This window comes from Thalassophryne amazonica, chromosome 12, assembly GCF_902500255.1.
Source record: "Thalassophryne amazonica chromosome 12, fThaAma1.1, whole genome shotgun sequence".
NCBI classification, from domain to species: Eukaryota; Metazoa; Chordata; class Actinopteri; order Batrachoidiformes; family Batrachoididae; genus Thalassophryne; species Thalassophryne amazonica.
Genome location: NC_047114.1, coordinates 73,543,348 through 73,560,323, shown reverse-complemented (window position 1 = coordinate 73,560,323; position 16,976 = coordinate 73,543,348). Strand labels below are relative to the sequence as shown.

At 39.7% G+C, this 16,976-nt stretch overlaps 1 protein-coding gene across 9 annotated transcripts in view; it reads right to left on the bottom strand.

Moving 5' to 3' along the window:
- Positions 1-2,870: 2,870 nt before the first annotated feature.
- dtna (dystrobrevin, alpha) overlaps positions 2,871-16,976 on the bottom strand; it is a 53,243-nt gene continuing 39,137 nt past the window's right edge. For 8 of the 9 annotated variants that reach the window (XM_034184093.1, XM_034184099.1, XM_034184092.1 and 5 more), the window contains 7 exons: positions 13,636-13,732; positions 9,660-9,819; positions 9,466-9,555; positions 8,226-8,325; positions 4,943-5,057; positions 4,779-4,810; positions 2,871-3,660 (listed from right to left, as the gene is read on the bottom strand). In XM_034184093.1, the coding sequence (XP_034039984.1) occupies positions 4,793-4,810; positions 4,943-5,057; positions 8,226-8,325; positions 9,466-9,555; positions 9,660-9,819; positions 13,636-13,732 (580 nt within the window). In that variant the 3' untranslated portion in view covers positions 2,871-3,660; positions 4,779-4,792. Of the gene's footprint in view, positions 3,661-4,771; positions 4,811-4,942; positions 5,058-8,225; positions 8,326-9,465; positions 9,556-9,659; positions 9,820-13,635; positions 13,733-16,976 lie in introns of all 9 variants that reach the window. The other variant, XM_034184091.1, reaches the window with a different exon arrangement.

The window sequence follows — 16,976 nt, the reverse complement described above, 5'->3', positions numbered from 1 at the left end:
CTGTTTAGTAAATGAAGATTTATTTCACTGTGTCGGCCACAAACTAGACAGAATATAATTTATAAATGATAGGAAAAATAATTATATAGAATATAATAAAATATCATCCAATCTGGAAGAAAGCAGAGACGTAGTCAATGGTGCATTCACTTCCGTATAAAGCACTTAAGTTATAAATAAATACGAAGTAAAATTACAGACTTTTTCCCATTGAATTCATTTTCAGGTTCAACCTGTGCTCATTCTCTGTATAATAATGGTGTCAGGAAGGGCAAGTCAAAACTTGATCCATATTTGATCCACTGTGCCAACCCCGGACGAAAAGGATGAAGCAGAAATACTGTACTTTAATAAAACAGAAAATACTGTGGGAGGTGCTGCGGGAGTATGGAGTAAGGGGGTCCCTTCTCAGGGCCATCCAGTCTCTGTACTCGCAAAGCGAGAGCTGTGTTCGGGTGCTCGGCCGTAAGTCCGACTCGTTTCCAGTGGAGGTTGGCCTCCGTCAGGGCTGCCCCTTGTCACCAATCCTATTTGTGATATTCATGGACAGAATATCGAGGGTTCCGGTTTGGTGGGCTCAGGGTCTTATCACTGCTTTTTTCAGATGATGTGGTTCTGTTGGCTTCATCGGCCGGTGACCTCCAACACTCACTGGATCGGTTCGCAGCCGAGTGTGAAGCGGCTGGGATGCGAATCAGCACCTCTAAATCTGAGCCCATGGTTCTCAGCAGGAAACCAATGGATTGCCTACTCCGGGTAGGGAATATGGCTTTGCCCCAAGTGAAGGAGTTCAAGTACCTCGGGGTCTTGTTCACAAGTGAGGGGACGATGGAGCGTGAGATTGGCTGGAGAATCTGTGCAGCAGGGGCGGTATTGCATTCTCTGTACCGTACTGTTGTGATGAAAAGGGAGATGACCCAAAAGGCAAAGCTCTCGAGCTACTGGTCAGTCTTCGTTTCTGCTCTCACCTATGGTCATGAGGGTTGGGTCATGACCGAAAGAATTAGATCGCAGGTACAAGTGGCCAAAATGGGCTTCCTGGAGGGTGTATATATATATATATATATACACACACACACACACTTTATTTATGTGTGACTGGATCTAATTTTAAAGATCCAATTCCCTGAGCCAGTTATTATGAGAATGGAGGAAAATCCCCCTCCTTTTTTTATCATCTAACAAACTACAATGCGTAAAGTATGACCATTTTTAACCAGAGGGGAATGCAATGCATAGGCAGGACAGCATGACTGCTTTCCTGCAGCTTGCATACCAAGTTGGGGCTGTGGGGGGTCTATGTGATGAATTATAGACAATAGGTTGAGGGTAGCCAACAGTGCATTTATGACAGATAATAAATGTGCACTGCCACACTAAACCAACTGAAGTGTGCCGTTCTGGAATGGGAAAAGAAAAGAAAGAAAGAAAAATAGTTCATAGGCAAAACTGTGATAATGTGTCAACACTTTATTATGCATCACCACCATGCAAAAATCAATGCAATGAACTTGTTTAAAAAAAAAAAAAAAAAAAAAACTACATATTTTTCACACATTTGTGTTTCCCTGCCACTTTTGCCAAAATGATTGCAAAGTTTTGTGCAGGCTCAGAAAATATATCAAGGTGTATGCAACTGTATGTTGGTGTGGTGGCATCAGTTCCAGCAACATGTACAAATGCCAATGATCTAACCAAGAATTCACAATCCTTTAAGAAGAAACACTTTGAGTCAGCATCCTTACATTTCCTCACAATGCACTTTACCATTTCATGGGACACCATTTACAAACTAATTAATGTAAAACTTAAACTTAATGGTTCCTTTTTAAACACATTTTACCATTAATGATGGTGGTGGTGGGGGGGGGGAATCATGTCTTTAATGACATCTAGGTTGAAAACTGTAATCCATACTGTTTTTAAAATGCAAGTAAAGTTATCGTCATATATATATATATATGTGTGTGTGTGTGTGTGTATAGCTAGACAATAACTTTGTTTATGCATACCTATCTAATCTATCTATAAGCCCACGTTGCTTTGATAGCGGCCTTCAGCTCATGTTTTGTTGGGTCTGGTGTCTCATCTTCCTCTTGATAATACCCCATAGATTCTCTGGGGTTCAGGTCAGGTGAGTTGGCTGGCCAATCACATACAGTAATACCATGGTCAGAAAACCAGTTACTAATATTTTTGGCAGTGTGAGCAGGTGCCAAGTCCTGCTCGAAAAGAAAATCAGCATCTCCATAAAGCTTATAAGCAGGTAGAAGTATGAAATGCTCTAAAATCTCTTATTTGATGGCTGTGTTGACTTTGGGCTTGAAAGATGCTGGATCAACACCAGCAGATGACACGGCTCCCCAAATCATCAGTGACTGCGGAAACTGCATACTGGACTTCAAACAACTTTGGTTCTGTGCTTCAACACTTTTCCTCCAGACTCTAGGAACTTGATTTTCAAATAAAATGCAAATTTTACTTTCATTTGAAAAGTGGACTTTGAACCTTTTTAGCCCAGGTAAGACGCGTCGTACATTGTCTCTGGCTCTGTAGTGGCTTGACACTAGGAATGCGTGGCGTGAAATATTTTAGTTTACATGTAATGAGTTTAGATTATATACCGTACAATGTTTACTTTCTGAAATAGGTGGCAAACGCCCAGGTAGTAAACAATTTTTTTGACATAAAAAAAACTGTTACATGAAAGATCATAGTTTTCATTCTGAAAATCTTGAAAAAGTAAGACAAAAACATGGAAGTTGAATCTTTTTTGACTCATTATGGTTAAAGGTAGAAAAATTAAACTGTTAATTTCAATATGTATTAGTGTACAAATGGTGCCACATGCCATTTTATCCATATCTCATATTTGACATTTTTTATGCACCCAGTTTAGATATTTGCAGAACACTTTAGATCAGGTTTAAAATGAGTTTCCTCTCATTAATACAGTGAAAACAACTGTTTTGTTGCTAGCTACATGCTGCATTGACGGGTTGGATGAACGCCACTCGCAGATCATCCAGTCAGCTAAGGCAGTGCGCATTATTATCACTGATATATCAGTTAAAACAAACTTCTCTGACCAACAGCCAGACTGTTCGAAAAACAAGCCTAGACCCAATACAAATATCCCTCAACAGCATGGGTAGGAAATCAGTAGAAATCAGTACTGGGAAGATCTCATTGTGCCAGGACAGAGTTGTACATTTATAAAATTAAAAAAAAAAATGGAGAAAGAGAAATGCAAATTTTCTAACCAGTACCTTTAACTGTAAAGTTAAATGAGATGAAAACACGTAAACTTGGCTCACCATATTCAAAGACATGAGTGTTTCCAAGTGGTACTGTACTATGGTACAATTCTTTGAAAACCCATAAAAAACAACAATAATAAAGAAACGTTTTCCCAAATCATGTTTTTTATGGCACCTGTGGTATAATAGTTCAGTAGTTAATCTCTTTACATCAGCTCACAGTATTATTTTAAATATGTGGTTGGTTAAAAAATAGATCTTTACATAAATGTGTTCTAAGGTTGGATTAAGCAGTTTATTCCATGTGGAATATCTCAGTGCTCTTTGCAGTCGGCCCACTTGTTGTCTCCTCCAGAGTCTTCTACTGTAGTGGGTTTTTTTTTCTCTCATATTGCTCACCTGTGAAGAACACAACAGGTACATTGTTTCTTTGAGTTTGGTTTAACGGAAATCGTTGTTTCAACAAATGGTTAATAAAAAGTCCTGACTTTTGCCAGTCGTACATCTGCAACCATAGTCGGCACCAAACAGCGGTCCTTTAAAGTCCTGTGAGTACACAGTCGACCTTGCGTCATTGGACCAATTTGCACGGTTTATTGCGCCACTTTATTACTGCTTTATGAAACCGCACCTGTTTGTTTTTCTTCTTTCAGTGCTATTTTAATCATCATTTTTCTATCAAAACAAGATTTGGTCTTCGAAAAGTCTTTTTTTCCCCCCAAATAACAGGTCTTTAAATAGGGAAGGTAAGGTTGGGGTGTCTGGCCCAATTATAAGACACCCCTTCCCGATGGGTACTGATGGGTAGATAACTGTACTGTGATAAGAGGGGTGAGTGAGAAATTTTGAGCCTGACCCATAATAAGTAGGGCATGGTTCTCAATCTTTTCCATTCTGAGAAACCAACATTTCTCAACATTGCATCCAATGAGTCAAAACTTCACACATTCTCGAGAAATGTTTTCTCAGAAGGAAAACAATGGAGAACTACACCCTACCCTTCCTGGGTCAGGCTCAAAACTTCTGTCGCCCCTTGTGTTTCTGTTTCCACTAGCATTAAAAATTACATACAATGTTTGCTAATTACATCCACCAAGGACATAATAAAATCATCAGCTTTTATTTATTTGTCTGTCTGTCTATTTGCAAGATTACGTCAAAACTATTGCATGGATTTTGACAAAATTTCCAACATAGATACATATTAGACCATGGAATTCTCCATTAAATTTTGGAGGTGATCCGGATCCGGATTCTGGATCAACATTTCACGTCATATACGCTTTGAAGGATTACATCAAAACTACTTCACAGATTCTCACCAAATTTGCACCACAGATAAATACAGTATGAGGGCACGGAAGACTTCACTGAATTTTGGAGGTAAACCAGATCAAATTGGCAGATGTCAGAAATCTCTGATTGCTCTTGTTTTTAATGTTTTAATAGAGAAGTAGATTTCGATGAAAAAGTCTGTCAAAGACTGTTTGTTGCCAATAGGAAATACTTACCGATCACACAGACGAACAAAATCACGGCTGCAGTGTTACCTGCACCACAACAAGGACACGGCCAAAAACACAAAAATTAGAACAGAGAAGAAAGCAGATTAATAATTCACGATACACAATATGCTGCTTCCTTCTTTGACTTAATTCCAACCTCTGACGGCTACCACTCACCATGCACACCTTCTCTCGTTCCTGTCTGTGCTTCACCAGTTCGTCCAACTTGAGCTCCTCCTCCAGCTGCTGTTCCAGATCATTCTCATAACCCTCCTCTGCAGCACCAGCACTCCTGTGACAGATACAGATACATAATTTTGAGGGGGAAAAAAAAGAATTTCATCCATTTTGGAATAAGGCTGTAACATAACAAAATGTGGAAAAAGTGAAGTGCTGTGAATACTTTCCGGATGCGCCATAAACTAGTTTAAAACAAGACAAAAGGTGGGAGGCACACCTGGGGCATGTTTTGGAAAGCAGGTTCAGTGAAAATCCGGAATGAGTTGGCTGGAGTTGGTTGGAGTTGAAGGAAACTCTGGGGTTTTGTTTCCATAAAGCAAGTTCGCCTTAACGTTAATTCGAGGCAATTTTCACACCAAAAATTTTTACATCCTCTACAGCTGTATGCAAAAGTTTGGGCACCCCTGATAATTTTCATGATTTTCCTTTATAAATCATTTGTCTGGATCAGAAATTTCAGTTAAATATGTCATATAGCCAGGGTTGGGTAGGATTACTTTGAAATGTAATCCAAAAGTAATCAGATTACAAAGAATCCAAATGTATGTACATACATACATGTAATCCATATGTATTCTTTCAAAGTAATCCTACCCAACCTTGCATATAGCAGACAAACACACTAAACAAAGTACCTCAAATACTGTTGTTTTTTTTGTACCCCAAATGTGATGTAGTACCACATAGAATGGTACTATGCTTCCTACACTTATAAATTCATTTTATTAGTAAACAGAGCGGGTCTCGGCCTCAACTTTATCTAAAGTCTGGGTCTGTTAGTGAAGCTTAGGGCTAGTGGGCGGCAATCACCTTAGTATTTCTTCTGCTTTCCTGTTGCTTAATGCTGACAAATAATACCTTAAGTGTAGTTTTTCTGGTGGGCGGATTCTGTTTTCTTTTTCTCTCTGTCTGAGCTGCAGTTGGATCCACATGCTGGATTGAATGATTTTTGTGCCAGACGCAGGATGGACTCTGCTGTAGGAACAGATCCAACAAGTCGCTCCATGACACCCGGTGGACTGGACACCTGCGTGGACTCTCGTCAATTGTTGTTGTGTTGTGTTCTGTATAGTAAACCTTTTTGGTAGAATGCACCCCTCTGAGTCTGGTCTGCTTGAGGTTTCTTTATCAATATCATTAGAGGGAGTTTGTCCTTACCACTGTCACCTGTGTGCTCGCTCTAGAGGTTGGTAAGCTTAGACTTTACTTGTTTGAAGCGCCTTGAGTCAGCTTTGTTGTGATTTGGCACTATATAAACTAAATAAACTGAATTAAATTAAAATTGAATTTGGGGTCCAACATTTTATATAGCCTTACCGGTAACTGTAACTGTAATTAATTATTAGAATATAATTCCCATCTTCATGCCTGGAAGAAACTTGTAATATGATTTCAGACACCCCTAAAGTGGACCATTGCATTTCTTGCTGTCAGTGCAACAGTCTCATCTGTCTGTCTCACGCTCATCAAGACACTGGCTGATTTATTGTACATCTGTGGTCCAGTATGCAGCACAAACCAAAGGAATGATTGCTAACTTTAGCTAGTTTCTAACTTTTTTCTGAAGTTACGGTTTAACTAACTCACGGTAAAGATCACCTGATTGCAACCATGTAATTTGCTCTCTGCCCAAAACAGTTCAAAGGCTTGCTACAACCCCGATTCCAATGAAATTGTCACGTTGTGTAAAATGTAAAGAAAAACAGAATACAATGATTTGCAAATCCTGTTCAACATATATTCAATTGAATACACCACAAAGACAAGATATTTAATGTTCAAACTTATAGACTTTTTTGTTTTTGTGCAAATATTTGCTCATTTTGAAATGGATGCCTGCAACATGTTTCAAAAAAGCTGGGACAGTGGTATGTTTACCACTGTGTTACATCACCTTTCCTTCTAACAACACTCAATAAGCATTTGGGAACTGAGGACACTAATTGTTGAAGCTTTGTGGGTGGAATTCTTTCCCATTCTTGCTTGATGTACGACTTCAGTTGTTCAACAGTCCGGGATCTCCATTGTCGTATTTGGTGCTTCATAATGTGCCACATATTTTCAATGGGCCCAGGTCTGGACTGCAGGTAGGCCAGTCTAGTACCCGCACTCATTTACTACAAAACCATGCTGTTGTAACAGTGCAGAATGTGGCTTGGCATTGTCTTGCTGAAATAAGCAGGGACGTCCCTGAAAAAGACGTTGCTTGGATAGCAACATGTGTTGCTCCAAAACCTGGATGTAGCTTTCAGCATTGATGGCGCCATCACAGATGTGTAAGTTGCCCATGCCATGGGCACTAACACACCCCCATACCATCACAGATGCTGGATTTTGAACCTTGCGCTGGTAACAATCTGGTTGGTCTTTTTCCTCTTTTGTCCAGAGGACACAACATCCATGATTTCCCAAAACAATTTGAAATGTGGACTCATCAGACCACAGCACACTTTTCCACTTTGCATCTGTCCATTTCAAATGAGCTTGGGCCCAGAGGAGGCGGCGATGTTTCTGGATGTTCTTGATGTATGGCTTTCGCTTTGCATGGTAGAGTTTTAACTTGCACTTGTAGTTGTAGTGATGAACTGTGTTAACTGACAATAGTTTTCTGAAGTGTTTCTGAGCCCACGCAGTAAGATCCTTAACATAGTGATGTTGGTTTTTAATGCAGTGCTGCCTCAGTGATTGATGGTCACGGGCATTCAGTGTTGGTTTTTGGCCTTGCCACTTATGTGTAGAAAGTTCTGAAGGACTATTTTTTCAGGCAGTTGTTCACAAAGTGGTGATCCTCACCCCATCTCTGCTTGTGAACGGCTGAGCCTTTTGGGGATGCTCCTTTTATACCCAATCATGACACTTATCTGTTTCCAATTAACCTGTTCAGCTGTGGAATGTTCCAAAGAGGTGTTCTTTAAGCATTCATCAACTTTCCCAGTCTTTTGTAGCTACTGTCCCAGCTTTTTTTCAATGTGTTGCAGGCATCCATTTCAAAATGAGCAAATACTTGCACAAAAACAAAAAAGTATATCAGTCTCAACATTAAATATCTTGTCTTTGTGGTGTATTCAATTGAATATAGGTTGAACATGATTTGCAAATCATTGGATTCTGTTTTTATTTACATTTCACTCAATGTCCCAAGTTCACTGGAATTGGGGTTGTACATTACATACCATATACTGGTTGTTGATGTCATACACTGACATACAGTCATACATACCTTAGTCTATAAGTGAATAAGGGGTCTGGGCTGTTTGTGGCCAACAGTTCACCATGTCCAAAGTCCGAATCTACAGTGCTCTCAGTCTCACTTCCACCCTCTGTAGGGGGGAAAAAAGCATTTTAAAACAGGTGTTTTGTTAATTCACTCAGCTCCATAAGTATTGGAACAAAGAGACAATTTATGTAATTTTGGCTCTGTACACCACCGCAGTTCTCAAAATCTAAGTGATAATGTAAGACGGGGACTAGTGAGGGAAGCCACCAAGACACCTATGGCAACTCCGAATAACATATGCTTCTGTGGCAAAATCTTAAAAAGGGTTCATGTGAAGGGTAGGACATTGACAGCTGACACCGTAGACCTGTGTGAGTGCTGTCTTTCCTGTCCAGCAGATGTCCAGCAAAACATTAACATGAATATGCCCCAATTTTAATGCTGACTTCTTCCCAACTGGATTTCCAGTCAACTACCTTCAGTAGCCGAGTCAGCTGCTTACTTTCCGCTTCAATTTTACGTCCACCCCCCAACTTACAGTTTCGTTTGAAGCTCTCCTGCATTTCTTCAGTTCAATGATGCTAACAACAGCATATGTAGCATAGCAACACCAGTTGGACCTCAAACTGTCTAGTTTCCCAGCATGCCGTTCGAGATCGGGAACACCTCCTAGTTGCCCTTTACAGTATGATGTTACCACAGAAAGTGTGTCATGTCATCTTGTCAATGTATTGAACCCATGCGAGTCAACATTCGAAATCACTTCCACATAACTTGACTTTTAATCATATTGGCAGTATAACACTGTGAATTCTTTATTTTAATACAATAAAATAGAATTATAGTAGTGCAGTGGAAAGTCCTTTTTATTAATTAAGTTGTAAAAAAAAATCAAAAGGGACGACACCTTTAACATTGCAGTGGGGTGGAGAAGCTTGTCAGTGTGCACTCTGAGTGGTTTTTCAGTTTTTACCCTAACCCAAAATACGGCCATCGGGTATTTTGCATCAGTCCGATCATCTGTCTGTTTGTCCATCTGTGCTCAGCATAACTCCAGTCCTATTATTGCCAAGGTCTTCAAATTCACAGAGATCATTCTTGGGACACAGACCTTGGACAAGTTCAAAAATGGCTAACCTTGACCTATTTAAATGGTCAAAAGGTCACATTCTTTCTACACACTCTTTCATTGATTATATGCTCATACGGCCAAGGGTACTTTAGCACTGCGCTTTATATTTACCTGAGTTTAGTTCCTTCACTAGTGATGACATTGTGTTGGTGATGGAGTCAGCAGCGATGAGCAAGTCATTTCTTAAATTTCTCCTCGAACCTAAAACAAATGAGAGCTGCTGCTAGAAAAATGTGACTGTATAAATCCATCAGTAGCGCCACCTTCAAACAACATAAACACCATATGTATTCAGACGGTGTTACCCCGCGCGAAGGCCTCCTGAACATCCCCTCCCACTCCCATTAGTGAGTCCTGAGGTGTGTGAGTTGGGGTCGTGCCGGCAGAGTCTGAATGGATCGGAGTGGGAATGGAGCGGCTGATGGTGTGGCTGGGGGAAGAACGAGGCGAGCCAGGACCCTGAGTCTGCAACAAATACGGAGAGTTGAAGCGTTAAGTGCCTCTGTGTCAGAGCCACGTCAGCACATTAATTCCTTAAGAGCAAGAATGCAAGAACAAAAAGGCAGGGTAGTGTATTCATTAAATTAAACTTTATGTCTCTTCCTCGTAAAACTGGAATTGCAAGTCAAATGTTTTGTATTAATGCAAATCTATACTGCTACAGTGTGCGGGATTTATGGGCGTTTATTAGTAGGAATGGAATATAGCATTCATAGCCATCTGTTCTAGTGAATAGTTACCTGCAACAATAATTACTGTGTCTCTGTGAGCTTAGAATGAATCTTTCATATTTAGTATGTAGGAACGGATCCCCTCACGGAGGCCGCCATGTTGCACCGCCATCTTGATACAGAAGCCCAAATGTGACATACTTATCTGTTTTTCGCATTTTGCAAAGTGACTGGAAGATTAAAGAAAAAAAGAAGAGGAACAAGTGGTTGTTCCTTCATACACCATCTACTGGTTGCTAGTGCAGGCCAAGTTTAAGAACCCCCATTTTTGTGGAATTGAGAATCACAATACTGCTTATCACAAGAGAAGGCAAACGAGCATGAATCCCAACCGACAAAGAAGCAAGAATGTGAAGGAAAACAAAAATGTGCCCGGTAACAGCATATTGCAATCTGCAACCTCACCACTAGATGACACTAAATCCTACACACTGCAGCTTGAAAGAGCAATGCAAGAAATAATAGAGTTTCAGAAATCTAATTTCTGGCCAATTTGTCTTGGTCAGCTGAGAAAATGTTATGCACGTGTTTTTATTTCAAATGTGTGCTTGGAATCAATTATAGTTTCAGTGTTTTTTTTAGCCCTAGAGTTTGGAGACTTACAGCTTATTTCCACTGTACCTCCAGTAGTGTAGCATTTAACAGAATATTTACAGAGGAATCCTGTAATGGTGATAGAAGCACCAAATTCGACATAAATACACCTTAGACATTACTCTTTAAAAAAATTGACTGGCCACTTGAATGGTCAATAGGCAACCAGGTAGGCATCCATTAAAGAATTACACAGAGGTCAAATTTAAAAATGCTCCAATTATAATGAAAACTACACCACATTATTTTTCTGATCACAAAGATTCCAAGATTCTGTGATGGAATGCTATGGAGTTATGGGGTAAAAACAGCAAGAACCCTCATGATCCAACCCTTGCAGTTTGTACAGGGGTCAGAAGCTAAAGTTGCTCTAGTTTTGGGTAAAAAGTGGTGCAAATTATTGACAGTTAATAGGGTTTTAAAAAGGAATAGTTTGCACCATGTGTCATGCTTAGTTATCACGTTACATGGTAACATATGTCACATATCAAAGAATCTAATGGACGTTGACTTTGTTTGACATTTGCATTGCAGGCCAAGCATTCAACACAGTCAAAACTATTCCATTTATTAATCCTATTAGCTCAATCAATAATTTGCACCACTTTTTACCAAAATGGGAGCAACTTTAACTTTTGACCTATGTACAAACTGAAACTGACCTTTGTCACCATTCTTGCTGTTTTTACCCAATAACTCGAGAACATTCAGTCACGGATAGTCCAAACTATACCTTTTAGAATATTTATGATCAGACAAATAATGTGGTGTAGTTTTCAATATAATATAATATCTTTTAATTTTGACCGCTGTGTAATTCTTCAATTGACCCCTACCTGGCTGCCTATTGAAAATTCAAGTGGCCAATCGTTTTTTCAAGAGTAATGTATTTGTGCCTAATTTGGTGCTTCTATCACTATTTGTAGGATTGTTTCAGTTATCTGATGCACTACAGCTGATAACTAATATTTAATATCTTGTGACACAACAATCACAATATGGGCTATAAAAAATTCACTGATACAATCAGGTGCATAAGTGTTTGGGCAGTGAAAATATTTGTCATTTTGCTTCTCTATGCAACAAAATGAAGTTGAAATTAAACAGGTTGTCCTTGTGATGTTGTTCCTCAGCAGTAAACCAGTCACTTCTGCGTGTATCCTCTGAACAGCATTTCACCAGATTCCAGTTCATATCAGCCATTAAAGGAGATGATAGATGACACTTTGATGAGTTGATTTTATGTGCCTATAAAATTCCCATGAATAATATAATAAATAAATAATAAGCCCCTTCATGCCCAGTGCCCTGTTTTTTGCTGATACGCATTTCCTGTCGTTTAAACAGTAATGTGCGCCCATACATGCCATTTGCACACATTTGTGGCACGTGTTTTGCACCCGCACACAAGATAGGGTGATATATCAACAGTACACTGTGGGATAAGAAAATTGTTCGGTGGTTTTTTCTGATCAGCAGCCCCAAATCCCCAAAATGTACCCAGAGGCACTTAAAGGAGGTTATCATATGCACATTTTCAGAAAATCAATATAGGCATCCATGTCTTAAAAACAGGCATTAAAGTCTATAGCCCAAAATATCATAAATGCACTGTAGTGTAGGATGCAATGTAAACAATACTCTTGTCTTTTGTTTTTTAGGGCTCAATGAAACAATGCATTTCTGTGCCTGTTCCTTTAAATGTAAAAAAGCTGCTGACCCCACCCCTCTGCTCCCTAGGCCTGTGGAGGGGGCATGTATTCATTACTCTCCAACGTCATTCACAAAATACACACCGACTCAGATAGTTTGTCTCAGACAGCAAACAGTCCATATATGGACTTCTGCGACATAAGTCACGGATGTCTTAAACGGACCATTTCATGCCTAAATTTTCTTCAAGAAATTCTTACAAGCGCGACATAAAGCTGTAGGATTTTGAGGATGTTTAACATAAAAAAACCATCCACATTAAAATGTAAAAGCGAGATAACAAATGTATTTACACAATATTAGTCCTTTAACTTAACACAGAACACAGCATATATCAAATAACTGCAGAAATATACACAGTATGAGGCACACATTGTTGTAATGTACCAGGCAGTACATACACACTAAGATTTTATTTTTTAGATTAGATCAAATTTTATTGATCCCTTGGGAAGACTCCCTCTGGGAAATTGAGGATCCAGTAGCATTGTATAGCAGCACACAGCGTAGGAAGCACACAGAGTATCAAAAGTGAAAGTAAAAAAGAAAAACAGTTTGCAAAAATATAAATACACAATATAAATACCAGATGTATTTATTAATGAGGTCTCTAACTTAAACAATGATTGGCTACTTAAAAAATAAAAGTAAAATCAAAGGAATCTGACTTTTGTTATAATGTGTGAAATTTTTAAATTTAATAACTGATATTCTGAAAAACAAACATGATATTGATATTAAAATTCTACAGTTCCTCCAACAGCAGTGTACCAGACAAAATACTTTCTTAGAAGTACAATCCCTGATTCAAAGAATGAAATACTTTAATCAGTTTTAAATTTACAGACTACAATTTTATTATTAAATTTCCATGTATGTGAATACAATATTAAAAAAAAAAAAAAACACAAACTGAACCATTTACAGAGCTTCAGTATTAAAGATATCTGCCCTCTAACGGACATGTTGGGTACTGCATACTAGCAGACGTGCAGCATTTTCTTTATTTTTGCCAGAATTTGTCATCCACAGCTCAGAAACAGCATCAGATGAGCCACACTCATCACATGGCCACATCACCTGCCTCAAAACAATAATATTTGTCCCCATGCTATTAAACAAGCATGGGGATACTAAATGCACTACAAACCTGTCAAGTTTTTATGAGGAAAAAACAACAACAAAAAAAAACTTGTGTTCCCACTGCACCTGTGCACTTTGTTCATGCACAGTGTAATGGTACCTTAAGAAGCATCATCAGTTGCTCCAGCTGCACCATGAGTTCCCTGCGACTCTCCTGCAGAGTAGACATTCTTTGTTCAAGCTCATCTTTGCGTTGCCTAAGAGAAGAAACAAGTGCTGTAATATCAAAATACAGAGAGAAACAGAGATCAATTCTAACATACTGCATGACAATTGCACGAGGCTTGTACATATTTTATTGCATCAGATATTTTGATGTGCCAAAACCAAAGCTTACCTACAAAGGCCAAATCCTGAAATCCTTGCGGATGCGGCATAAAGTTTATTATGTGGATTATGTATCACTGGATATACGAGGTCTATTAGAAAAGTATCCGACCTTATTATTTTTTTCAAAAACCACATGAATTTGAATCACGTGTGATTGCGTCAGACAAGCTTGAACCTTCGTGCGCATGCGTGAGTTTTTTTCACGCCTGTTGGTTGCGTCATTCGCCTGTGAGCAGGCTTTGAGTGAGGAGTGGTCCACCCCTCTCGTCGTTTTTTTTATTGTTTAGGAATGGCTCAGAGACTGCTGCTTTGCTTGATCAAAATTTTTTCAGATACTGTGAGGCACATCCAAGTGGACACCATTTGAGAAATTCCGATGGTTTTTGGCGAAACTTTTATGGGCTTCAAAGAGATTACGGAGTGTTACTGTCGCTTTAAGGATGGCCCAGAGCGACTGGTGGTGCGCCACACTCCGAAGCCGCCATCGACAGTCTGAGCGACCATTTCATTTCTAAACGGATGGCTGTCTGGATCCGTGACCATTGTGTGCAATTTCTCTGGTTATCACAAGAGCTGGACATCAACCATTTTCCGGCAGATTTCACTTTTAACAAGAGATTTTGTCATGGAAAGCCGAGCGGAGGCTTCGTGCGTCACGATGGATTCGCTACTGGAGCGAGACAAAACCACCTCCGTTTTGGTCTCACAGGACGGCTTTGAGATGGTGTTCAGACAGCTGTCGGTGGTTTTTCCATCAAGTGATTATCCGAGAAACTGTGGATGTGCCTGGACATGCCAGAACATGTCCTGTGAGGCTTCATCACGGCGTTGCTTTGCGCCATGCGGCACCGCCGCGACGCGTGGAATTCCTCCTTACGTCTGTCTCAATGTGCCGAAAAAGTGCTGATGTCCGCGACTTCACAATTCCTGTGCTAGTCAGACGACATCCCGGATAAAACACAGCGTCCAGTTTGGAAATGAACGGCACATTCCACTCTTACAGGAGTTTTTGTCATGGAAAGAGGAGCAGAGGCTTCGCGCATTGCGGTGGTGTTTATTTATGTCTGTAAGACAATCCTGCAGTTTAGCTAATTGGTGTGTGTCATCTGGCTTCATGGATAGATAAAGCTGGGTATCATCTGCGTAACAATGAAAATTTAAGCAATACCGTCTAATAATACTGCCTAAGGGAAGCATATATAAAGTGAATAAAATTGGTCCTAGCACAGAACCTTGTGGAACTCCATAATTAACTTTAGTCTGTGAAGAAGATTCCCCATTTACATGAACAAATTGTAATCTATTAGACAAATATGATTCAAACCACCGCAGCGCAGTGCCTTTAATACCTATGGCATGCTCTAATCTCTGTAATAAAATTTTATGGTCAACAGTATCAAAAGCAGCACTGAGGTCTAACAGAACAAGCACAGAGATGAGTCCACTGTCCGAGGCCATAAGAAGATCATTTGTAACCTTCACTAATGCTGTTTCTGTACTATGATGAATTCTAAAACCTGACTGAAACTCTTCAAATAGACCATTCCTCTGCAGATGATCAGTTAGCTGTTTTACAACTACCCTTTCAAGAATTTTTGAGAGAAAAGGAAGGTTGGAGATTGGCCTATAATTAGCTAAGATAGCTGGGTCAAGTGATGGCTTTTTAAGTAATGGTTTAATTACTGCCACCTTAAAAGCCTGTGGTACATAGCCAACTAACAAAGATAGATTGATCATATTTAAGATCGAAGCACAGTAACACTCCGTAATCTCTTTGAAGCCCATAAAATTTTCACCAAAAACCATCTGAATTTCTCGAATGGTGTCCACTTGGATGTGCCTCACAGTTTCTGAAAAAATTTTGATCAAGCAAAGCGGCAGTCTCTGAGCCATTCCTAAACAATGAAAAAAATGACGAGAGGGGTGGACCACTCCTCACTCAAAGCCTGCTCACAGGCGAATGACGCAACCGACAGGTGTGAAAAAACTCACGCATGCGCACAAAGGTTCAAGCTTGGCTGACACAATCACACGTGATTCGGATACTTTTCTAATAGACCTCGTATATGACAGGCATCTTTCAATAATGTCAGTACAGCAGTGTTTGAAAAACTGATGGAAATTATAATTAGAACAACAACAAAACCTCAACTGCCATCCCTACCGGACCTGTACACCTCCAGGGCCCTGAGGTGAGCAAGAAAGATAGTGGCTGATCCCTTTTGCCCAGGGCACAAACTTTTTGTTACCCTCAAATCCGGCAGACAGCTGAGGTCAATCAGGACTAAAACCTCAAGACACAAAAACAGCTTCTTTTCGTCCGCAGCTAGAATTATAAATAATGCCAGAAACTCCCACTTACCCTGCACCCCCACTCCCACAAAGTACAGACTGATCATCCCTGTACTGTTCATCTGCATGCCTGCACAGCCCCATTCCACTATATCTATTTGACAGTAAACATAGCTTTGCCCGTTTGTCTATTTGACTCCTTTACTTCTTAAAGAAGTATTTTTTTTCTAGTTTTCCTTTTCTTTTTATTGTTGTTTATGCACCTATTATTTCTTACATAAGTATTTTCTTTTACTGTTGTTTAAGCACCAATGACAACAGATCAAATTCCTTGTATGTGAGAACTTACTTGACAATAAATTCGATTCTGATTCTGACAAATCTTTGTTACAGAATTCTGAGTCATTCTGTGATAAAAATGTACATGTTTTATTTGTAGCTGTGTGTAACAGAGCACATACAAATCCACTGTAAAGTTCTGTGAGTACTTAATATTAAAGAAACTTGTTTTTTCCTTAATTGAATCTGGGTTTTGTGGAGCCATTATGCTCTGTGCACATTTGATCCTGTCAGATTTCAAAAATTAAGCAGGGTAGGTCTTGATTTGTACTCTGTTGGGAGCTTGCTTGGCAACACCGTGAGTTGTGCGCGCTGTCCTCCATGTGAAACTGGAGTTGCGTCCGGGCTGGCATCTAGCATAAAAATGTGTGCCAAACCCCAATGGGGATCAGCACTGGATCTCTTGTGGCGACTTTGAGTAAACGGGGCCAACTGGGGCCCACTTATGTCTTTTAGCTGAAACCCAAGCCCTGTTAGGAT